The sequence below is a fragment of the Acipenser ruthenus genome, chromosome 26 (assembly GCF_902713425.1).
Source record: "Acipenser ruthenus chromosome 26, fAciRut3.2 maternal haplotype, whole genome shotgun sequence".
In the NCBI taxonomy this organism is placed as follows: Eukaryota; Metazoa; Chordata; class Actinopteri; order Acipenseriformes; family Acipenseridae; genus Acipenser; species Acipenser ruthenus.
The window spans coordinates 2,839,810-2,865,052 of NC_081214.1; the positions used below are offsets into that span (position 1 = coordinate 2,839,810).

Here is a 25,243-nt window from a genome sequence, read left to right on the forward strand (position 1 = left end):
ATCCTTATTTCATTATTGTTGAAAATAAATAAATAAATACTGCCATCTTGTGGTAATAAAGTATAACTGCACAAAAAAAGACCATGCACTAGAATTCACCAACATAATAGTCCAGATAATTTACAGAAATATCTGAAGAGACAAAGTAACTGCTGTGTGTCTCTACTTATGAACAGACAAACACAGACACGGAGTTATGAAAGGATCAAAGAACCGGACTGAATAAGGAATCCACGTTAAAATTTAAATATTTTTTTTATTATTTATCAAGTTCAATCAATTCACCCACTTAAAATCAAACACTTTGTAAAGTATTTAAACCAACTTAAAAATAGTGCTTTAAATTTCACTTCCTAGGACAAAATATGCTATTCTAGCTCAAATGCTGTACAATCAAATGCAAAGATTTACAGCCAGTTTCATAACAAGCAAATCTACATTCCCAGCAAACAAGGTGCTGTTAATTCAATGGCATCCTTTCACCTGATGCACATCTCCGCAGAGCAGTGTGTGGCAGTTCTGTAGCACAGGGAGCGGATCCACCCCTCTGCCTTGGAGCTCAGGAAAGAAGGAAGGAGGCGAATCCAAGCACTGCGGCTACACTCTGGAAAACAAACAGGAATAAAATGCACTGAGATTATATCTGTGCAGAAGCGTTATAGAGTAGCGATGCACAAACCGAATATTCAGAAACGCTTTCCACAGGTGAGGGTCGCTCGGGCTGATTTACCATTCCACGTGAAACAAGTGAAGAAACAGCTGCTGATTGCTGCTTTTCTCTGTGGAGGAGAACAGCGATCCACACCAACCCAAGCAGCTTGCTCGCTCTCTCTCTCTCTCTCTCTCTCTCTCTCTCTCTCTCTCTCTCTCTCTCTCTCTCTCTCTCTCTCTCTCTCTCTCTCTCTCTCTCTCTCTCTCTCTCTCTCTCTCTCTCTCTCTCTCTCTCTCTCTCTCTCTCTCTCTCATAAGAGGTATTTTTATCTTTTAGCTTTTTTGATTGCTTGTGAATTTATAATATATTTCAATAAAAAGGGAGACGGGGAAGCACTACGAGGTGCAAACTTGCCTTCATGCTCTCTGTTTAGTACGGTTTCTTCTGCAAAAAAAGAAAACAGAAAAACAGCATTTTACAATCCAAGAGCACTGGAGCGTTCAAACATTTCTGGATCACACAGACTTTCAGAATATTTGCAAGGATCAAATATGTCTCATGTGTACTCAATAAAGGAGCTTATTCTTCAGCTCTGTGAAAATAATCCACCACTGAAAGGGTTAAATGCAGCCCGTGCTACAAACATAAGGAACTAACATTGCTGGCAAACAATTGAGCTAAATGTCTTTGTGGTTTTGCTGGCTTCCTTCAATGCTGTCTACGTTTCTCACCTTGTTGCTCGTTTCTCTTGCTAAAAAAAAAAAGACAGAAAAAGAGACAATGAGTGAGATTCATTCATTAATAAATCATGAATCACTTTTTATGACGATGATCGTAGCTTGTTAAGAGTCTGAACAGGCAGTCAGGCACTCGGTCGCTTTACTGTCTAATCGTGGAAATGCTGCAGGCACTGTGCTAAGGGCTTGAGGGAGCGTTTATACACAATGACTACTAGAAAAAAGAAATCTCATCTGGCTATTATAATGTGATCTAGCGGGAAAATAGAATTACCTTTGTGAAGGTACTTCAACAGAACAGCCAACATTATTAACAGAACGAAGAATAGAAATCCAAGTAGGATCGTACCAATCTGTGGAGCAGCTGCAAGAAAACACACAGTTTAATTTAACACGATAATAAGCCTCCTGCGCTGGATCCATACCCCACCACCTGTACACAAGAGGAGTAACCAGGAAAACAGCGTGTGACTGCACATAAAACACAGGAAACGGGCTGATAACAGAAAGCATTCTCAGTGCTATAACAGTGTTCATGAGGTGGGCTTATTCACCGTTAAGGCTATTGTTAAGAACTATACTGTATAAAGTGCCCTTCACTAACTAAAGCATAGCAAAGTGTAAGAAAGCACAGGGAAAGCATGGCATAGCACAGTAAATAGTACAAGCACAGGAAGCAATGGCTCAGGCTGTAATAGAGACGCTTGCTTACCCTCCACGGCCAGGCGCACGCTCTTACGGATTGAGACCCGCAGGGACTTGTGGGAGACGCGGCAGGTGTAGTCGACTCCGTGGTCCTGCAGCGAGGCGCGCAGCAGGAAGAAGGCAGAGATCCCGTAGGTGCCGTCCATGTTGTGGCGGTGGCTGGTGAACAGGATGTGCTTGACCACGTGTGGCAGCCTGCGCTCCCCCGGGACCTCCCGCAGCCATTCCACCTGCACGTCCAGTGGGTAGTAGCCATCGATGTCACACACCAGCTTCTCCTCCGCCCCCTCCCGCAGAGTCAGGGACGAGGAGGGGCTAACGGAGACCCTGGGGCTCTCTGCAGACACACACACACAGACACATGAGCACCTTTTCTCCATCAGAGACATGTAACGCTACCTATACGCTAAGATCAAACGGTGTGCCTACTTTTAAAATCCCTCAGTTGAGATCCGATATGTGTCTTTCTGTATCAGACACCTTTGGAATTCAATGCCTTCAGCCTCTTCACAATACTTTTTTAAAATCACTCCTGAATATACTGACTACGACCTGGATCACAGGGAGTAAATTGGAATTGTTTGAATGTGTAATTTTTTTTTTTGTCCTGTTTGAATGATTTGTCTCTTTCTTGCCTCATGTCAGGACCCCCTTGTAAATGAGATGCATCTCTCCAGGGTTCGATCCTGGTTAAATAAAAAGCATTTTAATCTCAGCGGTATCAAATCTGACTGCCACTAAAGAAACTTCCAATACCCTCCCCACACTGCCAGCAGCAGGCTGGGTGCGAACCGGCGCGCCTTAACCACAATGCAAAAGAGCCGGGCTCGTCTGCTTTCATGGTCATACAGCAACGCTGTCCTTTATATTTGGATGAAGTGTCTGCTATTGAGGAGAGGCCCAGACAACGCCCAGAGGAAGAGCGTGCTGGACTGAGCAGCGAGTCGTTCCCGTACCCACGATGTCGAGCTGGATGTCCTGGCTGCTGTACAGCGGGGGCACGTACACAGAGCAGACGTAGGTGCCCTCGCTCTTCAGCGTGACGCCGGCGAGCCGCAGCGAGGCGTTCCCGCGAGGGATCTCTGCCACCGACACCTCCCCCTCCAGCCGCTCCGCCTGCCCGCTGCGGGACGCGTACGAGAACAGCTTCCTCCGGTCCCCGCGCAGCTGCAACCGCCACTCCACCGTCACGTCGGGTCTGGCGTGGTCCACGGAGAAACCGCAGTCCAGCCGCACGTCTCGCCGCAGGGCCGTCTCCACCACGGTAGGACCGGAGTGCACCACGAACACGGCTAGCGGGAAACAGCGGACATATCAACACAGCATGAAGGGTTAGCTAGAGAAATAACAACATCTGTTTCCTCTGTAACTTAAATGCTACAATCATTGCATTACTGCCCAAAACTACTGTTCTTGCTTGTGTTCCAGGTCGCCTAACCGACTCCACTCCTGGTCTTTGTTCCAACCCTGTCCTAAATTGTTTAACTGAATTAAAGCCCAATCCAGACCCTGAAGTAGTTCATGATCTCATGTCACCTGTTAAACCTGGAGTGGAATAGCTCTCACTCTGCATGGCTTTACATTCCCATAACCTTGGAATGCAACGCAGGGCCCCAGCTCAGGGACCTACGCTGCTCACATTTACAACTGCTGCTGTTCAGATCAAACCACAAGTCTTAAAAGTCACTACAGTACACTGGCTTCCAGTGAAGCGTTGCATCGATTTGAAACCCTCGCTTCAAACCCTTAATTGAACCAATCATTTGCTTAATCAGACCTTTCTAATTGCAGATTTCAAGTTACTTACACAATTTTACAGTTAACTTGAAATCCCCAACTGTTTAAGAGCTTAAAACAATTAAGGCAGCCTAATTAATTAATTGTTAGTTCAATTAAGGGTTTAGTTAAGTGATTGAGAGCTCAGTTGGAATGGAAACCAGCAGACACAGGGGGTCCCCAGGACCGGGTTTGAGAACGACTGGAATAGACCCTAATCTTAGAAAAGCAAACACATGTTCACACGCTCTTTCAAATGGCAAGCTGCATCGATGTCATTTACTTGCACATGATTTGAAATGAATGAACAGATAACGGGAGCCGTGGAGATGCAGCCTACCCGACACACGCAGGGTGTCCGTGTCTCCGATACGCAGCTCGCTCTCCGGGGAGGGAGGCTGCCGGAGGAAGGCTGTCACACTGAACTGGTTTTCTCTGTGTTTGATGGTGCAGGTGAACCAGTTGTCTGGGGTATCTGACCCGACTCCTCCTGCCCCAGGCCAGGGCACATGGATCCCCGCTGTGCTGTACCTCTTCATCTCACACTGCAGCTTGTCTGTGTCCTCATCAGCGTGGCGGGCCACATGCAGAGACGGATCTGTCCAAGCGGTTTGCAAAAAAACAAGGGATTGTTCAAGAACGATGTAAACACAGGTTTGGGCAGAAGGAGGCTTGGTGGGTCCAGTGGTTAGAGAAAAGGGCTTGTTTGTTACCAGGAGGTTCCCAGTTCAATCCCAGCCACTGACTCACTGTGTGTGACCCTGAGCAAGTCACTTAACCTCCTTGTGCTCCGTCCTTCGACTCTGCAGCAGCAGTTGTGATGCATAGTTCACCCCCTAGTCTCTAAGTTGCTTTGGATAAAAGCGTCTGCTAAATGACTAATTAATAATAATAATAATAATAATAATAATAATAATAATAATAATAATAATTAAAAGGCTTGTCTAGAGTTTATTTGTTAGACTGAAATCTGCCTTTTTCACATTGCATGCTGATTTTGATGTTTGATAACGGATCAGTATTGAGCGGATCATTGCAGGTTAGTAACAGTGTCCAGACCTTTCACCAGGAATGTGATGACCCCGCTGTGCTGGAATTCTCTGGCCCTGGCTGCCCTCTCCTCCTCCGTGTCGGGGCTGTTCAGCAGCAGCAGGGCATTCCTCTGGAGGTACTGAATCTCCGGTCCCATGCTCTCCCCCAAATAGTACTGCTCCTCCACAAAGGAGCACATCATCCTCCCGGACTGCTTCAGGGTAAAGCAGGCAGAGAAGCTGCCTGAAACAACAACAGTATGAATCTAATGCAGTCAAACCTGCACTGAAGACCGCTCTACAGTGTGTATAGACAGGTCTATACACGCCCCATGTTAAATCACATAACATCGCTGTGTATATAAAACTCACTTCAAAACCACTTGACTCTGTGGGCTATTTTAAGCAGTGGTTTTAAGCAGTCTTAACGTGTGTGTGTGTGTGTGTGTGTGTGTGTGTGTGTGTGTGTGTGTGTGTGTGTGTGTTATTTCGTCATTTACAACCAGGATATTTTTTTGGTGCTGGCTGTTCACATTTGTTATCCATGCTAGCTAATGAGACACACAAGTATGTACTAAATATTCCACTTGACATCGCCCAATAAAAACGACTGCAGTTGAAAGCTGAACCCCAGTAAAATTCACTAAATTGAGTGTAGTCGATTAGCCTTCAGTTCCGCTCTGTATAACTGCAAGAAACAGTGAATAGTTACATGCCGATATCATTTTTACTCCAGTGTAACCTAGCTGTCTTTTCATTGGTGTAAAAAAAGGCAGTCAGTATATAGTTTTACACTGAGAAAATCTTAAATAAATACCGAACGAGATCTGATAATTCAAGCACACTTCCTGGTTCGACACTAATAGCAATGGAGGTAGCTGTATTAAACTCAAAGTAACATTATTTCAGTCGAAATAAAATGTGCACGGCCGCTTTTACATTAGTAAATGCATTTTAAAAAATAATTTTAAAAAAATAACGACACATGTATAACTAAAGAAGCAGAGTCTCTACCCAATTAACTACACACGTTCAACTGACAGAGAGCTCTGCGCCTTACGCAATAGCAACACCGCCGCTGCAGCCTTTTACCGAGAGAAATAAACATCTTACCTGCATTTAGTAACCAAAAGCATATAACAGCTACATTACAGAACATGTTTAGAGTTTGAATGTTCTCTTCGGTTTACTGGCGGTTTCGGCAGCCTCCATTCAGCTGAAGAAACAAACGCAGCGCACTTTCGCTTTCATTTATCTCCAGTACCAGTTTTAATTCCTGACCCGGGGATTTCCAAAGATGTAAAGCCAAATGCAAACCGCCAGCAGCTAGCTGTAGTACAAACTGGGCATGGGGTCTAACGCCTTAGCCGTGGAGTTTATTTCTTAATTTATTTTAATCACTTCATTGTATTTGAAAAGTGCTGTAGGTCCTTCTGCACTAAAATAAATAGCATTACTGGGTGATTGCTTTCTGTAATCTTCAATGCAGCAGTTTAGCCCTCTGTGCACTCCGTTTCATCCTAGCCCAGGCTGTGTTGGCTTACCAGTTTGTGTGCAAACTTTTTTCTCTCCAAGGGTTTAAATGTCGTATGTAAACCTTCTTTAAGAGCCCCATTATTTGAAAACAAATGAAGCCTTGTTTAATTGTTTATTTATTATTATTATTATTATTATTATTATTATTATTATTATTATTTAATAAAGGTTTGTGTGTGTGTGTTAAGCAAAATAAGATGCTGTTTACAGAAGCCACCACTGTTTTGAATACAGTATTTAAACATACACCCAAGCTGCAGGGGGGCGCTGTGGACAAACGCTTGCAGTTAAAGGATGCTCCTCTTTAGACACAGTGGCCGTGACTTAGGAACAGAGTGAGGAAGAGCGTCTTGGAAACAGCGTGTGTAAAGAGGTGAGGGAATTAAGAAATGAGATAACATGTGGACGCGAATCTTGATGGGGTGTCTGTGTTAAACACCAGCAAATCGGTTATTTTACTACGCCCAGCGGATGTTTTTTTAAACATGCATCTTTAAAAATACTATACCTAAAACTTTTTTTTTTTTCATTATTGTTTCGGTTGACCTCTTTTGAGATGTTTTGCTATTCTGTCAATGCGGGCGTCAAAATGCGTTTAAAATAAATACAATTATAACCATACTTGTTTTCTATTGCTGTGTTAAATGTGTCTGGTTTACTCCTCGCAGAACTACTGAACGTAAATAATTAACAGCAGCGTAGCCCGAGTAATGTCTTGTATGTTTTTTTTTTAATTTAATAACACACATATATAATTTTCATATGCGATATTGTTTTATACGTGTGTGTGTGGAGAGACTACACTTTATACAATCAGCACAACACTCGCTTACCTATAGTCCCGAAGTCGAGGTTCTCGCATTGTGTGTCTCCTGCAATTAAAATATCTGATTACCTGTTTTCACCCCCCAAGAAGCCACCACGAACACAAACCTTTTACCTGCTTCCTTGCGTGCAGTGCTTTGTGCGTCAGGTCGTGCCTGTTGTGGATCAGAGTGGGTGTAGCAACGTTAATATTCTCTCTTTATCCCCACTTGTGTGTCTCAAGACTGGCGTTCTGGAATGACTGACTGATGACCTCAAGCTTAGATTCGGGCAGCCTGGGTTACAAGCAAGTGGCTACGATGGATCTTGGTAGGTTTAAACAGTTCGGTCACAGCTTTTGACTGACCCTAATATGTTAATTAAACTCAGAAGTTTAACCATTCCAGTACTGTAAAACCCAGCCCTTTGAATAAAAGGCATAATAAAACCAATGAAGACATAGGACAATATATTATGTGAAATGCTTGTTTTAATCTTCAATTTATGTCATGGGGTTAAACATTGTTGTGTAAATTGCATCCTAAGCGCCTCTAATTGATTACCTTTATCATATTCTGTAACAAACACAATCCAAATCATACTGTAATCTGTATTTCTTCGTTAAAGTTATGGTATATATCTGCTTATTTGGTGAAAGTACAATATAACACATTCATGTACCATGGAAAGTAGTGTTCATTAAAATATTAGTAGTAATTTCAGAATTACCAGTTGGCCACGACATTAAAAATAAAAAAAATCACTGAAAACATTCTTATCTATTCTCAATGTTGTTATTTTTTTTTTAGGTCCTTGGATTAGCTGTGAGAAAATAGCTGTTCTCCATGGAGGCTTTTTACTGGCAGAGAAGCAGTACCGTCCCAAGGAGCTGTCTTCCCTGAGTAAGTCAGACTGGGAAACTATTGGTCAGCCCATTGTCCGAGCCGTAGAGGAGATTGGATCTCCCAGGAATGGAGCGAGTCAAGACATCCTGGCTGGCCTTCAATGGAAAAAGAAGATCCTAGCCATACTGTGGGCCAAACTTCTTCACCCAGAGCTGGACGAGACTGGATTCAACCAGGATGTTGACAGAAGGTGGAAAGAAGATCTGTTTTTCTCAGTGGAAAATATTCTGCCGAACATCAACTACACCGTTTTGTTCGAGCTGGTGAAGTCTATGGGGGCCTCAAAGTTATTCGCTGAATTCCTATCTGCGTTGCCCGAGGAAGCATTCCTCACGGAACTCTCAAAGCTAGCGGACCACGTTCTCGGGGACACCGCCACAGAAGATGCAAGATTCTTCCTGGACGTGTGGTGGGAGCTGCTGAAACACAAGGAAGGAGGGGAGCAGGATCCAGTGGTTAAAGTATTTGCTGCCCAGGCTGCCAGATACATCTGCAAGTCTTCTGAGGAGGTGTCTGCCCAGCCATCCAAGAGATTCAAGCCCGACCCTGACTCTCCTCATCCGTCTTGTGTGGTTTCTCTATTTTTAGATGGAATAAACAAAATGAAAGATCATGTTCATTCACTTCAGCTCCAGTGCTATGCGCTGGCCAATGCTTTAGACACCCTGTATACAGTGTTCCTGCTGGACAGATATGCCGAGCTGCCTATTGAGGTTTACCTGCAGAAAGTTTTGAGAGTGGTGGAAATACGAGATTGCTACTGTGAAGAAACGCTTGACCAGCGTGAGGTGAGGAGGAAGATTAGCCTTGCAGAGAACGTCAGAGAGGCTGAGAGAGAAGTGGCAGCTGCCCACAAGCCTTCCAGATTCAAACCCAGTGTAACTCTGATCCAGAGTTTGAAGGTGCTAAGAGAGCTTATCCAGGCTTGGGGAAACAAAGAGCGCAGCGAGTCCAAACTCTCAGCTGAGGGATGCAACAGCTACGCGGTTTCCAGGCTGAAAAACTGCCTCCCACACGTGAGGAAAGCTTTGGAAGCTCTGCCACTCTGGGACAGCCTGAGCGAATGTGATCAGCAAATCGTGTGCGAACTGAACCAGTCTCTGAGGGCTCTGCTGGAAGAGATCTCTCTTCCGTCACTGGAAACTAATTCTGCAGGAGGCCCTGTGCTTGCACCTGTTGCAATGGCAATTATTGATCATAGACTGGAAAGGCATCAGGAAGCGTGTTATGTGTTTGCTTCGAACGTCAGCTGGGTCTTTTCCGGAGACGATTGGATGGACTGCCTGGAGAAGAACGCCGATGCCTTTAGGAACCCAGATCTCGTTTTGAAGTTGGCCGCGACGCTTCGGACTGTTTGTTTCTCCGACGTCGGGCCGGAAGGACTGCCGAAGATGAAGAAGCTGAAAGAAATCCTTGTGGATGCTTTTTCTGAGCTTTCACTACCCCACAAAAACACAGTACTTGCAGGGATACTCTCCTCCTGCGGCAGCAAAGGCTTGTGCGCCACCTTGCCCAGAACTGTGACCGACGGCTTCGGGAAAGAGCTGAACTTGGCTTTCAACTGCATCATTCAAAGCGAAGCCCAGCACAGTCTCCACAATGCAGTGGCCAGTATTGCTCGAGTCACTTTGCAGAACCCAGAAGCAGTGTTGCAAAGGGCGTGTCACCTCGCTGTAGTGAACCTTGGAGCTCACAAGCTACTGGCACAGATCCTGAAGAGCCTACCCGGGTTGAGTTCCACTGGGGCCTCCAGCTCCGAGACCAGCTTGCTGGCGGATTGTCTGAAGGAAGCTGCGTGGGGAAAGCTTTCCTCATCCAAAGAGGAGGATCAGTTCTTGGATTTCCTCGACTCCCTGATGGAGCCTTGCCAACCGCTTTGTGACGAGATACAAACCCGCCTTCTGCAACCAGCAGAGGTCACCAAAGCATTTGTGCTGCCCCATCTGACGGACAGCACATCCAGCGTTGGGCTGTGTCTGCAGATTCTTCACAGGGCTCTAGCACAGAAGCCCCAGGGAGGAGAGGAAGACTCTGAACACTGGATAATGACATGCTCCCCTTTCCCTCTGATTCACTCCCTATGCCAGCTGTTAGATAACTGTCCCAGGTGCTGGCAAGACCCCGCAGATAACACCATCAGGGTCCCCTTGGAAGTAAAAGACCTCTTGAGCGACACCCTTTCCGCGGTGTGCGACGTGGTTGGCCGCGTAGTGACAGCTTCTCCCAGCGTTTGGTCCAGGTCACTCTTCTGGCTCTACAACAAAGCGGGGACTCTGGACTGGACCGTACGCATCCGGCTGAAGAGGGTGTGGGGGGACCATTTCAAAAACGAGGTTCCTCTGCCCATGCTGCCGGTCTGTGATCTCTCAGAGCACGACTGGACTGGGCTCAGTCTCCCGGAATACGGTCCGGGAACCGGGCTCCTGGCTTGGATGGAGTGCTGCTGTTTGTCTAGCTCCATGAGGGACCACATGCTGGACAGCCTGGTGGTCAACGTGAAGAGTGCAGAGGAGGTCAACATGTTCAGTAAAGGCTTCCTGGTGGCCCTGATTCAGCTGCTGCCGTGGTGCACCACGACAGAATGGAAACGGCTTGCCCACGTGACAGAGAGGCTTCTCCGAGGGGGCTGCCTTTACGTCCCCTACACTCTGGAGTACATCGATTTCATGCCCTTGCTCAACCTCCGACCTTTCACCTGCGACCTCCAGCTCTCCATGCTGCTGCTGAGGGCGTTCCAGCTCCTCTGCAGCTCCAGTTGCTCCCACTGGCTGCCTCATGAAGGCTGGGTGCATGTTGCGAGACTCTACGCCGGCTCTATGAGGGATATCTTGGACTCTCTGAAAGGGAAACTGCCCCCGTCACGTTCCTCTAAAGACAGAGAGGACAGATCCCCAAAAGAAACGGCGAGCGAAGCCCCAGATGCAGATACGAGCCAGGAGGTCGTGTTCGTGCTGATGCAGTTGTTCTGCCATCTCCTTCACGTGCTGGTAATGATGCCAGCCGACACGGGCGAGCCCCTCTACCTGGCGTCTCTGGAAACGCTTTCACAGTACGAAGCTGTCCAGAAGGATCACGGCGCATCCTCGAGCTCTCTCGGCAGAGCGAACGCCAAGCACTTTCTGCAGTCCATCGCGGAGAATCTGCCCGACGAGGAGCAGCGCTCGACTGTGCTGCAAAAAATAACCCGATTATGAACTTGATCTGCCTGATTTACAACAATCCCAGGGATAGCGCTGTGAAGCCAGCCCCTGAATGACTACTCTTTCGGCTGGTTTTTACAGACCCCCCCTCAGCACTAGTCTTGGGACTACCTAATGTTAGCATTGGTAAGGTAGCCCAAGGTTAGTGCTGATCGGGGTCTGTGAAACCAGCAGTTTCAATGATCAAATGCCTTTTGTATTTTTCTTTGCATTCACGTAAATAAAATATGATGTAAACTGCAGACCGTGTTGTGTTGCACACTATACACACTGATTTTGTGCTTTTCATTGACATACACTATGCTGCAGCACATAGTTTTGCTAGATGGGTTTAAAATGTAATTCTCCATACATCCGTTTTAACCAATAACACCATTAAGTTACAATTGCAGGTGCTGTAGGCGCCGCAATTGTTTTGATTTTGGTTTTCAGATTGCCAACAACTATTTATTACAAAATACAAGACAACAGAGAAAACACCAGATCAAAAGGCGTAATCAAATCACTTTATTTTTCTTTTGTGGTGCCTGGATTCACAAATTGCCAATGCAAAAAAAATATTATTATTATTGTTATTATTATTATTAAGTTAGTTACATTAATAACTCTCAGATAACAGAACAGCCAGTCTCTTCATCTGGGCACACAACAACAACAACTAAACACACAGATTATAGGAGAAACAATATATTATATATATTATCAAAAAATAACAAGTGGCAAGAAGTGTTCAAGGCTGCGATTCGATCACACGAACCTGATGAAGCACCCTGTTACCAATACTAAACAAACAAGTAATACCCTCCAGGGATTTCAGAACGAAAGAAAACGGGAGAAGCGAAGACTCCTTCTCTGCACACTATTCATTCAACCCCAAACCTGCAACTAACAGAATACAGCTTTTACAAACTCCCAGTGTACATCCGGGTTTAGAGGAGGGGTACTGTATACTCAATAAAGGAGTTCCTTTTGAATTACAGAACTTCATTTCGCATTTTTCAGCTTGACAAAAATAATTCAAACGTGAAAGAGTAAAAAAAGAAAAGTCCATAACAAACATTCCTTTAAAACACTCCTTAAGAGTTATGTGAATAATGACTCGTGTCTTCATCAGATTCCCTTGATAAAATCACAGCCTTGCAGCACACTGACTGACATCTATTATTCTCTCTATATATAGTGGATATTAAAAATATGTTCAAAAGGCACGGCATATGACTTCGGTTTACTGTCCAGCGTTCATATACTATCTGGACACACAATTGTTACATATATATATAACCCTTTCAATGCCCCAGTACTAGCGAGTGTGTATATTTATATATATATATATATATATATATATATATATATATATATATATATATATTACTCTTAACTCACTGGCTGTGAAGAAAGCCTGTATTTTGTCCGCCCACATTCAACCAAAATGGGGTGGGGTCGGGTCGGGTGGGGTGGGGGGGGGCATCATTAGGGCCTTTCTGACACCCTACAGTTAAATAATCAATATTATATCATATCACAAGAAGCATTTTAGGATTTCTCAAATGTGAACAGGATTCCAAATGAAATGCACTTTATAGGCTGGGAGGTTAAAAGGTCACCACAACAGTTCTCTAGAAAGTAATCTAAAGTTCTAGAATGGAACCGGGTATTTGTTTGTTAGTGAGGGTCGAGACATTCAAGTTTTCTTTGGAATGTGCCGTTTCTGCTTCAGCAACATCGGCAAAGTGATCCACAGTTTAGGGGAGTTTAAAAACAGCCCAGATCGAACAAGAATGCCAAGTAGTGTATACAGTACTGAAGTTTAAAACAAATGTCTTTTAGAAATACAAAAAATGTGATATTCTATTTATGAGTAAAGCCACAACCAACACCAAGCCCACACCTGTTCCACAGTCAAGAAATGTTTAGCATTACCCAAAGACGTGGTTATTGCCAACGCTACAAAAAGTGTGTTATTTACCAGTTATTCTTGTACCAGCTTTGATTCTTCTGATCTGTTTGAGGGTTGAAATTATTCCAAGAGACCAGCGTGGTGCATAGAATGTTACCATTTATTGGGAGGGAGGGGGGGGGCTGTGTCAGCATGCATGCTGAAACATGAACAAGATTAGGTTTATTCCATGATGAAAACCAGGACAATGCTTATATATATATATATATTAAAAAGTTGACTTCTAATCTATTTTTCAGTGCACAATAAATGCGACCGCTTTGTTAAACTTCGAATAATCTAAAAGGTATCGACGCTGGATAATAAAAGTTTTCATAAAAATAAATAAAATGAATAAACCTAACCTTGTCCCACTTACACTTTTACTGGACCTTCAAAAAGACTTGGGAGTCCCCAGCAGAGCTTCCAGACAAATATCTTCCACGAGGTGGGCAATGTCACAGCACAAGCACAAGAATGCGTTCAGGCATGGAATCATTTCAATAGATTACTTTCTATAGTCGACTGACCCACACCTGGAGGCGACCAGTGTGCCAGGGGAAGGACATGTCCATTTCAAAAGCAGGTGGGTCAGCTTTCAAGAAGGGTTAAAAATCCTTTTGCTGAATTCCGTCCTCCTGTTTCGTGAACACCAACAATGCATCCCAGTGGGCACAGCTTGGTAGTGCGTGATCCTACTGCTCAGACGAGCAGCCTGTATTTAATGTTCAGTATATGAACTTCACATTTAAACATTCACGGGGTAACGTCTCACAACGCATGTCCAAGCAAAGTTTCTTCAAATTCAGCCACGCGGCTCACAATAATGGCTGTAATAGCTTAATTAATCATGTGACAGCTTCATTAACGGTAGGTCAGAGTGACCTACATTCACAGGATGTGGACTAGGTTGTTGTGATGTCCCATGCAAACTTTAATCAAATTTGGTTGACATATAACCTTCATTTGCCCAACAGAATTAAAGGCTATAACACATGCAAAAGTAGGTCACCACTGCCTAGATTCTAACACCCTCAAGAACTCGTGCTACAGAACCTACCTACCAAGTTCTACAACAGTTTAGAGTTTTTTTTTTTTTTTTGGTTTTGTTCAGTTTTTCTTTTAAATAAAGCTAAAAATGCATGTGTGATATACAGACAGACATAGACTGGTGCCACCATTATACCCCTGTCATAGGGAGGGGCGTCGCGACTTCACACGAAGGATAAATATAATTTCACTAACATTTGGAGAAAATCCATTCAACCAGTTGCAAGTCACAGGATTTCACATTATTAATAATAAAAGGAAAAAAAATCATAAACTCACACAAAAAAAAACTCAGCACACCTTTATGAGGGGCAAGTCACATAGGAAAGGAACCACTCAGCCAGTTCAGAGATATTGTTGCCACAAGCAAGGTGGAGGTATACCAACAATGCCCAGTTTGATAAAAGTTTAGTGCAACGCATACTGCAGTCCCAGAGATGAAAGCAACTCATTGTGCGACAGCAGGCAAAGAAAACAGGACCAATCCGTCATAGGGTGGCTTGATCTTTCCATTCATGAAATCAACTTTTAGTAACCAGAATATTGAATAATAACTTTTAAAAAAAAACACTATTTACAGGGACGGAAACACGACTCCCACTTCACAGCAGTTTCACCCATTCCGGGTTTTAATACGAGCTGGATTAGCCCCAGTGGGCAGGTAACAAGCTCAGGTGTGTCTTCTTAAACTCCCTAGCAAAACCGGGAATGGATCAAACTGCCATGCACATTGGGAGCCTTGCTTTCCATCCCCGATGAGGTTTAATATTCACAAGAGCCACAGACTTGTGGCAGCGAGAGTGAATAGAAAGTTCTCTGCATTTCAGTCGATGCTGAACAGACTACAGTAAGATCGCACCTGCAGCCAGTTCTTATTACACCTAACATTTCCCCAGGGTTACCTGCTTAGTCCCCTGGTACCTCCACTTTTTTATTTGCTTTTTATAAATATAAATAAAGATGCGTTGGGTTTCATCCTCCTAGCAGTTGTACAGCCACACAGATGCTGCCAGGTTAATGCGCTTGTATTACATTCTCAGCAGCTACGTTTACATGGAGGTAGGATTCAGTTTCTTCACGAAATACTAAACTGGGTATCCGAAATCCAATATTCATGTAATCACGAGCCACGGAGCACATGCGCCTCCATGCACGAATCCCAGCAGTATTCAGGAGTGGGTGTTGGCTTGCGTTTAAAACAGGTGAACAGGTAGAACCCACATTCGGAATACCTATCCAGGAAGATACTTCCATATAAACGTAGCAAGCGACTTTCCTCCCCAAGCATTTCCCTCGCCCCCATTTGTGATCAGTCAGTATGTATACATGCAGACTTATTTCTTTCTGTATTAAGGAATGTGATGTAGGTCAAGCTCGCTCGGTGTGACCAGATCACCGTTGAGATCACTCTCTGTCAGTCACTTAAGGGCCAGATCTCAATTAAGACCACGTGTGTCCCTTTGGTGGTTGTAACAAAATGATCCTACTGTATTTAGAATGTACAGCATGCAGAATTCTGGATACCTAGAGTTCGGAATAGCATAGCTGTAAATGCTGCACTGTATTCCAGACACATGGTGCTACCAATGCTGGACTAAGCCAGCATGTCCCAGGTGGACTTTGTTCAAATCTGGCTCCAGAAACCGTTACCGTCACGTCAGACCTCTTGGCGTTCAGAATTGTGCCAGGTGCATCTAAACTCGGAATGGAATTGGAATGCAGAATTATGACCACAGCGCAGTCGGAATAGTCTTTGCATGTAAACACACAGACTGAGCAGGTTATTTTATTACAGATTAGGTTCGGAATATGCCAGGTGCTTGTAAACAAGTTCAAGTGCTAGCGGAATAAAAACGCCAATCACATGGATTTTTAAACAGCGCTGCTATCTGTGTTTCCGATCAGCCAGATGGTAATCTACCTTCGAAACCCCTCTTCAGTCTACTGGTGGAAAATCCTAGCAGAGGTTGGCTTTATTACAAGGTCTGAGAAATGAGAAGGAAAATAATAAAAAACTAACAAACAAAAAGACACCACCATCACCTTTCCTGATGGACTGAAAAAAAAACTCAAACAAGCTGAAAAAAATAAATAAATAAAATGTCCAGTTTCATTTCACTTTGCTAGTGAACAGCTTATGCATGTCATTTCTCCTACAATTCAGAATACGCTTGGTGCACGTAAACGGGTAAACCGGATTCAGGATTTCTGCCACATGCCAGCAATGTATTGCAGTATTCCGATTGGTCTGTGCATGTAAGCAAACGCAGTGAGGATCAGGTGCAGGGGAGACGGGGGACACTTTGGAAGGGACTACACTCACAGAGGAAGCGAGTTAAGCAACGCGGGCGCGTTCATTAGCATCCCAGTCGCAATTCAGCCACGTAGACTGCTGGTTTAAAATATATATATATAGATTAACAAAAAAAAAAAACACACGACAGGACATTTTTCAGCAGACGTACTTTGAGAATGAAGGAGCAAAAATAAATTGAAGGGGAGGGGAGGGGTGGGGGTGACCAGAATGGGCTGCAAGAAACAAATAAAGGAGAGAGGTTCGTGAACGGCCCTGAAACATGAGAACTAGAGAACTGAGGGGAGGGGAAACCTCCACTCCGACCGTGTGTGTTCTTTTATTACTTATAGCGTTTGTGTGTATTTTTCTTTGAATCCATTTGCAGCACCTCGTTTCCTGCGACGGGTGAAGAGTTTCTTCATTTTCAAGAAGCAAATAAAATCATCAGAAGTAGGCAGTAATCCGTGAAGTAGCAGTAGTAGCAACAGCAGCAGTCGTGCCTGGATTACTGTGTGTAGGATGGGGATGGTAGGGGAGGGGTGCAGGGGGGGTGCTAGTTGCTGGCAGTTTCCCGCATCTTGCGCTCACGCTGGTACAGTCGGATGCCCTTTCTGCACAGCATGTAGAACCAATAGACCTGAGGAGCCAAGACGCAGATGTTGCCCAGGGTGCAGGAGAGAGGCAGGTGGAAGGGCACACGGTAGACTGGGATGCCGTAGTGCTGGCCGTACACCCAGTACATGTAGGGGAAAAGGAGGATCCGGCACAGGAAGAATGTGAACAGCACGATCACACCGTTCACCTTGTGGAGGATACTGTCCTGCAATCCCAGCTGGAGGAGAGAGAGAGGGAGGGAGAGAGGGAGGGAGGGGGAATCACTGGATTTGTTCCATAAAACAGAACGTCCAATACTATGCTTTTTTGACATCCCTGACATTTAATGTGCGTTATATATAAGCTGCATCTCCCTGTTGAAAGTGGCTTTGATGGGCAAGAGCTTCACCCTCCAGCTTCCCTAAAGGGACTTGAGAGGTTAATCATTGAGGAAATGTGTCCCTCCAGAAAAATCTCAACATCTTGTAGACTTGCCTTTTCCTACAAAAACATGCAAAGGGTGTTTTGCCTAACACAGCAAATCACACCACATGAATGCTTGAAAATCTATTAAGTAGGTTTTTGGTGCTTTGTTTTAACTGTGCAGTTAATTTGATTAACCTGTATTGATCTAAGCATGCACACAAACAGTTTCTGCGCTGCAAAGCTTTAGATTTCCCACTAGGTGGCTACATTAGCTAAGGAATTACAAATGGCTACCATGACTGATGTAAACAATATGCTGTCAGTACTGTCAGCCCAATGCAAATACTTGCCCACGCTATCAGATTGCTTCACATTGTAAAGGTTCTAAGACTAGAATGGGATTAGCCTTTACAATGTAGAGTTCAACAATGGAGGTAATGAAAGCATGCAATGTATACAAAGTATCAAGTCAATCATGCCAAGAAAAAAAAACATTTACAAAACATTTGCTTTTGTTAAGTAAGTCAGGGCTGTTTGTAAACAGAACAATGCACTTAGTTTTGAAAGCTAACTTTAACCCCAGGGCAGTGCTGCACACTTCTTTATTACAGGGATTCAGAATAAAACTTGCCTGGTTACTGTATACAGTTTCTTACCTGAATTAAAATCTTTCCCAGAGATACAAAGGGGGTGCTAAGCTCTGCTGTGAACAGACATCCTATAAAGAAATCCCCCAGCTCATTTCTGAAGAACTGCAAAGACAGCAGCGGCAGGGTTACTGACAAAGACATGGAACACAAACGACTAGCACAGCAGAGCACATGGAGCCCTCCCAGGACTCACGATCCACACACTACGCAAGCGTGCAGTCGCTGGCGGTCTGTGCAAGTAAGTGGACAGCATAATCCACAACGGCTGAAACAGCTAGAAAAGGGTAGTTAAAAGTTGCATTTCTGTACACAAGAAAAACACTTTGCTAAAATGATGTGACTGCACAGATAAAATCTGCTTTAAAAAAAAGGGTGTGTGTTCACTTACTGGTGTGACACAGTAAGTTCCCTATGTGAAGTGACAAGCTCCAGATGTAATCAGACACTTCTTGCGGAGCGACTTTATTCTCATGACACAGGGTTTATTCAACAAAATAGGCAGGCGATTCTCTTTGCATTTCTTCAGCTCTGTGTTTATTTCCTAAATCGTAGCATTTAAACACCAGACAAACTCAGCGTCTGTTCTCTTATTGTGTACAAAAAGAGTTAGGGTTGAGACCAGTCTAACACATCCTTTAACTGGTCATTATCTGTATTTCAAATAATAAAATAATACTGCGACATGCGGTGATTGAAGTCTTATTGAGTAGTGACTGGCTGCACAGGGCGGCCTCGCTGCTGTCAGCTTAGAAGAATGATATCTTTCAGTGGCCGGTCTCAATGTGCTTCTGTTTACTCAGAGACTTCATAGAAACACACAAGGAGTGTAACATTTTCATCTCAGTACAAAAAATGCATTCTGATTCAATAATGCTGAGCTGTTTTGTTTGGTTGTTGAATAGCAAAAGTGATTGCAAATACAGTATGTTTTAAAAACAAATATATTTAAACCAACCCTCTTAATGCAAGCGTTCTGTAAACTGCTGAATTGCGTAGTGTACAGTACAATTAGCAGTCGTTTAAGTGAGTGGTTATTTGTACGTTTACAGTGCTGTCAGGGTTGGGGTCAATTCCTGTTTTTAAATTCAATTCCCATTCCCTTTATATCAATTCCAACACATCACTGATCAGAATTGCAACGAGCAGTATTCTGTTAAAATGAGCTTCTCACAGTGGCAACACATTGAAGTCGCTGTTAGTCGATGATCATGTCTCTTAAATATAAATTCCAATTCCTTTCGAAGGAAGAGGAATCAGAATTGGAAACGGAATTGAAAAAGAGGCACTGACCCCTGACCCGGGGTACTATTGGGTGACAATGATTCCTCTTCACTGGGATTGCGAATCTTACCAAGGTTACGGGCAGCAGGATGGTCAGCAGGACAATGTGATGCAGCACCAGCAGGCATTCTCTCCTGAGAAACATGTTCACCGTCCTGAAGGAGTGCTCCTTATACTCCTCGTGGCCCTTCACTTGGAAGCGGTACCAGTGACTCAGGTACATGGCATAGATATCGTAAGCCATGTACGGCATTGCAAACCACACGAAGGCTGTGGCAAGCCAGTGCCTGGGGTGGGGGAAACAAAACGCAAGCCATTGTCATTCACTTCTTCATCCTCATCTTCCAGACCCAGGGGCAATAGCTTTGCATAATATACACTGATGGGCTGTGGCTGGAATACCGATTAATAAGGGTCTTGCACCGGCTAGATGCTGCAAACACTGCTGCTCGGAAGGGCTCGCTTCCTCGACACATAGCTACATGCCTGCCGTTATTAAGCCATGCGTTTGCTAACTGGAGCTGGCGTGTGCAACACTGCCTCCTTTAATACAGACCCTGTGTTTGGGTCTCCAAGCATGCACCCCCCCTTTACTGTACACATCCCCACTTTCCATCTAATATGCTGCTTACCTCTGCATGATGAGAAACAGATGAATTGCTTAGTCAACTGTCTCTGTCCACTTGCTCCAACCACCACCTTTGTGACCCTTAAGCGACTTTGCCTTGGGTCTGTCCAGCTGCCTCTGCTAGTTACGAGGCCAGCGGTCAGATTGCGAATTTGCATATCAGTCATTGCTGTTCCAGCTATTTGAATGAACTTTTCCACCCACCTCAGGCTATGAAATACTATACCTTTTCTTTCTTTTAAAAAGCAATACGGGGGTGTGCATTAAAAGGCACTTGACTATTTTCCAAAACCTCCATTGATTTACATACACGTACATGGTGCTCAAGTCCACTGCAGCCATATGCAAAAAAAAAACACAACAAAAGAAAGGCAAACCCTTCCCCCCCCCCCCCCAGCCACCCCTTTACAGGCGCAGAGCACCCTGCTGTATTAATAATGTAGTGCTCTGAAGGGCATCAGGTGTACAAGGAGAGAGGAGTCTGGAGAATATCTGAGACAAAGCCCAGGATATTATACTGGCCAGGGACACTTCAGCAGACTGAGTCGTTAGACTCTTTACAGCGTTTCTTCAAACTGTGCCCTGTTACTGCAGGATAAGAGGATCTGGAATGTCAATGTGCAGCAGAGGTAATCCACCAGCGCCACACTTTAATAACCCGACTGCCGGACTCTGCATCTAGAAGGTGTAGTTGGTATTAAAGTCACAGATCTCTGATCGGTACAACAGTTTCTATTAGCAGATTTACTGACTGGTAGTCCCCACTCCCATCCCAACCTGTCAACTTATGGAAATGTTTTTAATTGCATTAAAGTACATGAAACTAAAGGGTCCTTGTATTAAATGAATGTTTTGTATCCCGTAGGGGTGCAACCTCTGTCTATTTTTAAGGAAATCTCAAACCTTTTGGTTAATAAGCAGAGATACTTGTGTTGATTAGGTTCCAAAGTCCCAATGCTAACTGGTTAGGTGGCAGCGAAGCGCCACAGTGTCATTGAGAACCACCAGATTGACTTCCACGGCTCGCCACGTGGTACGTATCAGCGGTCGCGTTCCCTTACCTGTCGGTCATCACATTCTTGCACGTTGTGACCACAATAAAGCCGGAGCTCGTGGCCAGCAAAGCATGGACCGTGGACACGCACCTGGAAAACAAGGGCAGAGCCACAGAGGAAATTACACACTGAGATAAGGACGATCTTGCCAGGGGTGGACTGAAGCAGACCCCCATTGCACAGCAGTTCAACCCACTCCAGATTTGTTTTATGACCTAAACTGAGATCGCCTGAACTTGTTACCTTTAGACAGCGGCAACAGCAACGCACTGCCTAAGATTCGTATAGTTTTAGTTTGGAATTCTGGTTGAAGTTAGATGAAAATAAGATGAACTAGATCAACATACACTCTGAATACATTATAGCAGTGTAGTACTAGCATGCATGCTGGGTTGAATATTCAGGGTTGCAAATAAGACTCCCCACTGCATAGCAGTCTGAGCCATTCCTGGTTTTACTAGGAGTTTAAAAAGAAAACAAAAACACACACACACACACACCTGAGCTTGTTACATATACACTGTGGCTAATCAAGCTCGTATTAAAACCTGGAATAGGTGACCCTGCTATGCAATAGGCCTCGTATTTCCATTCCTCATATAGAAACTGTATTATTATTATTATTTATTTCTTAGCAGACGCCCTTATCCAGGGCGACTTACAATTGTTACAAGATATCAAATTATTTTATTTTTTTTACATTCAATTACATTATTTTTTACACATTATTTTTACATACAATTCCCCATTTATACAGTTGGGTTTTTTACTGGAGCAATCTAGGTAAAGTACCTTGCTCAAGGGTACAGCAGCAGTGTCCTCCACGGGGATTGAACCCACGACCCTCCGGTCAAGAGTCCAGAGCCCTAACCACTACTCCACACTGCTGCCCCAATGAATGTATGAATGTGGTGCGTTTATATTTGTGTCCTACTTGATACAATAACACATATTTATTATGATGATGATGTATAGTAATTAGGACGTTTAAAGTGAGGAGCTAATATATGCATGCTAGTCAGTGATATTCACCTGCTGAACTCTGATCTACTGGGGGAAAAAAAGGCCGAATCAGCAACACTTCAGGTGAACCGTATTGCACAGTAAACGAGTTAACAATTAAACCAATAAGATAGGAACACGCGGGCAGGTGCATTTTGCTTCGTTCAGCTCCTTCAGCAAAGTGCAAGCGGATCGAAAGGCATACTGGGAAAGAAACGCGCGTCCCGTTTCCTCGCAAGCTTGTATGGAAAGGGTGGCTCTGTGGAGTTTTCTATTGCAGACATACAGTATAAATAATAAGTGACCCGGAGCCAGTGACCTGCGAGTACTCAAACCGTCCGTAATTTAAGAGGTACAGCTTCTGCATGTACTTCCTGCACAGCACCGGCGGCCTGCAGCATTCATAACAAACAAGAGACGACACATCACATCATATAACACAAGAACACCAACACGGCACAGATTTCATTATGAAGCCGTGGAACCGGCATGAGCAAACACGTTTCAATCAGACCAGATCCGCGATCAAGAAAGAGACGGCTATTATTATTACTACAAGACGGCATCACAAAACACAATTTAAACTCCATTTATAATGTAGAGCAGCCAGTGGCGCTTTATACAGTAACATTACAATCCATTTTAAATTGTACCACACTATTTACAATTTCGCATTATTTACAATGGCCTTTAAATATATATATATATGTATACACACAGTGTTTGTATTATCGTTATAAGCCCCTTATAAAATATAATATATATATATATATATATATATATATATATATATATATATATATATATATATATATATAAGGGGCTTATAACGATAATACAAACTATATATATATATATATATATATATATATATATATATATATATATATATAAACACGTTGCTGTGTTGTTCAGTTGGACGGGACCCGTTTCAAGTATGGATTCACAAAACATAAACGGGGTTTTCAAATCTATTTACCATTCCTCTGTCGTCGAAACAGATACACACACAGCATCACACATCACACGATTTAAAATTAATAAATAAATCGTACCTTTCGCTGACAAGAACCAGGTCTGCATTATTCCACTGCTTGAAAATGCTGGCCAGAACTCTTCTCGTAAGAAGGAATAAGCCAGGGAAAAACACAGCGCCCAAAACCAGCACGTGTAACATCGTTGCGCCGACGAGGTGTTTGGTTTTGTTTTTTTAATGATGCAATAGAATAATGTTAAACTATCTGAAATAACAGCTACACGTCCTGATAATATCAACGCCAGCGGTGCCCTGAAATCCGCTGTGTAAGAGCTGCATATTACGTAGCACTCAGTCGAGTCAGACCACACTGTCTGCAGGCGCTGCTGCAGTTTTTTTTTTTTGTCTCAGCAGTGTCATGCGTTGAAGCTAACCTGGGATTGATTACTTTATTCTCCTGGTGCAAAACCTGACGCTTTTACAATATAAAATAAAGACTTTAAAATTGTATTTTACAAATAAATAAAACGAAGGCTAGTCTGACACAGCGTCTACGCCGGCCGACGCCTCTGTTAAAATAAAAAACAACGTGCAAATCCCAAACTGTTCCTAGTCTCGGTCACCTATAAGCTTCGCTATCTATAACGGCATCGCATTACTCATTTTTGGACGCACTCATCTCCAGCTCGACAAGCAGCATGCAGCCCTTTCGCTGAATGAACACGAGGAAGCAGTTTGAACAGCTTGTGGCAAAAAGATCAATGTTTATGTCGAGCTCCAGCTAGCGGTCAGATGTATTACCTGCCGCTGGCTTTGCAATCCCCTCTGTGTAAAGCATACAGCAGGTGTAAAAACTTTACAATTGACAACCCTAGCTTCATAATCATAACAATCATAAAACAAACATTTTATAACCACATAAATACACACATTAAAATCATTTTTAAAGCTGTAGCATCTCTGAAGCAGTTAAAAACAACTGTATATAATAACACTATCATAATGAAAAAAATAATAATAATATTGGGTGTATATATTTATAAAAAATGGCTGTATTAATCAAAACCCAACAGGAACTTAAAAGGCTAACTTGGCTTGTTATAACTTCACCCTGGAGGTCTCATTAGGTTTTAGCTTTCATTTTGAAGTGTGTGACTGAAAACCACCCCAGTCATGCGTTCTATTTGTTTGATTTCATGTGACGGGCAGCAGCAGACGGCTTTAACGGTGTGAAAGTTTAATGAACAGCAGCGGGAGTCTCTCACTTGATAAGCACACAGGAGTTCGCTTGTTCAGACAGTCTGCGCTGGCCGGGGATTAAGAAGCTTAACAATTCAAATCAGAAGCTTTTACTGGCATTCCTCTTGTACTTAAAGAACAGTTTAGCAGCACAAACAGTGGTGGAAGCCAGTGGTAGACTGTACCCCACAGCGCTACCGTCCCCACACACATTCACAGTTACAGCTGGCTACTTTGCTGTGGTACTGTACTGTGGCGCAGTTGGGGCAACACTTGCAAACGTTCCTGAAAACTGGTGGGCCTGGCAACTGGGTAGCATACTGGGCAGAACCAGTTCTGGTACTAGAACACAGCCCGGTACCAGTATTACTGGACTGAAACTACTATTTTTAATACAGAATAAAAACAGTTTATTATTTTGAGTTTCATCTGCAGTGCCACAGTGGGCTGGGATTCGGTTCAATAGCCAATCCACTTGGAGAGGCCAGAAACGAAGTGGAGGTTTGAGGGAAGCACAATACAAGACTGTCTAGAGATTTGAATGACCTGTTACCTAGAACTGTGGAATCAGCTCAAGTTGTTCCTTCCTCAAACAGCATGCTTGTTTTGGAAGCAACAGCTTTGATATGAATATCAACAATCATACAGATGACCTCTTTATACAAATAATCTGTAGGCTTTCATCAACAGCGACTGTACATCTGACTCTAGATTTATAGGCAGTCTATTTATCCAGGATGTTCAGCCCGGTATTCATCAGAGAG

The 25,243-nt window shown here is 43.7% G+C and overlaps 3 protein-coding genes across 3 annotated transcripts; 1 reads left to right on the plus strand and 2 right to left on the minus strand.

Annotated features, from left to right (window-relative positions):
• Positions 1-236: 236 nt before the first annotated feature.
• Positions 237-6,188, minus strand: LOC117429347 (tapasin-related protein-like). Its single transcript, XM_059001488.1, has 9 exons — positions 6,015-6,188; positions 4,930-5,145; positions 4,211-4,468; positions 3,051-3,386; positions 2,102-2,431; positions 1,664-1,753; positions 1,384-1,403; positions 1,067-1,096; positions 237-604 (listed from the first exon to the last, which is right to left on the minus strand). Exons 1-8 carry the CDS (start codon positions 6,058-6,060, stop codon positions 1,082-1,084), a joined length of 1,311 nt encoding a protein of 436 aa, XP_058857471.1. The 5' UTR covers positions 6,061-6,188; the 3' UTR covers positions 237-604; positions 1,067-1,081.
• A 529-nt stretch (positions 6,189-6,717) lies between these two features.
• Positions 6,718-11,588, plus strand: LOC117430383 (gem-associated protein 4-like). The gene is made up of 3 exons (XM_059001487.1): positions 6,718-6,810; positions 7,486-7,571; positions 8,051-11,588. The coding sequence occupies exons 2-3, from the start codon at positions 7,511-7,513 to the stop codon at positions 11,338-11,340; spliced, it is 3,351 nt and encodes a 1,116-aa protein (XP_058857470.1). The 5' UTR covers positions 6,718-6,810; positions 7,486-7,510; the 3' UTR covers positions 11,341-11,588.
• Positions 11,589-11,832: 244 nt separating this feature from the next.
• Positions 11,833-24,015, minus strand: LOC131701739 (TLC domain-containing protein 3A-like). Its single transcript, XM_059001489.1, has 5 exons — positions 23,320-24,015; positions 21,269-21,352; positions 19,650-19,866; positions 18,305-18,400; positions 11,833-17,460 (listed from the first exon to the last, which is right to left on the minus strand). Exons 1-5 carry the CDS (start codon positions 23,439-23,441, stop codon positions 17,182-17,184), a joined length of 798 nt encoding a protein of 265 aa, XP_058857472.1. The 5' UTR covers positions 23,442-24,015; the 3' UTR covers positions 11,833-17,181.
• Between the last annotated feature and the right edge of the window lie 1,228 nt (positions 24,016-25,243).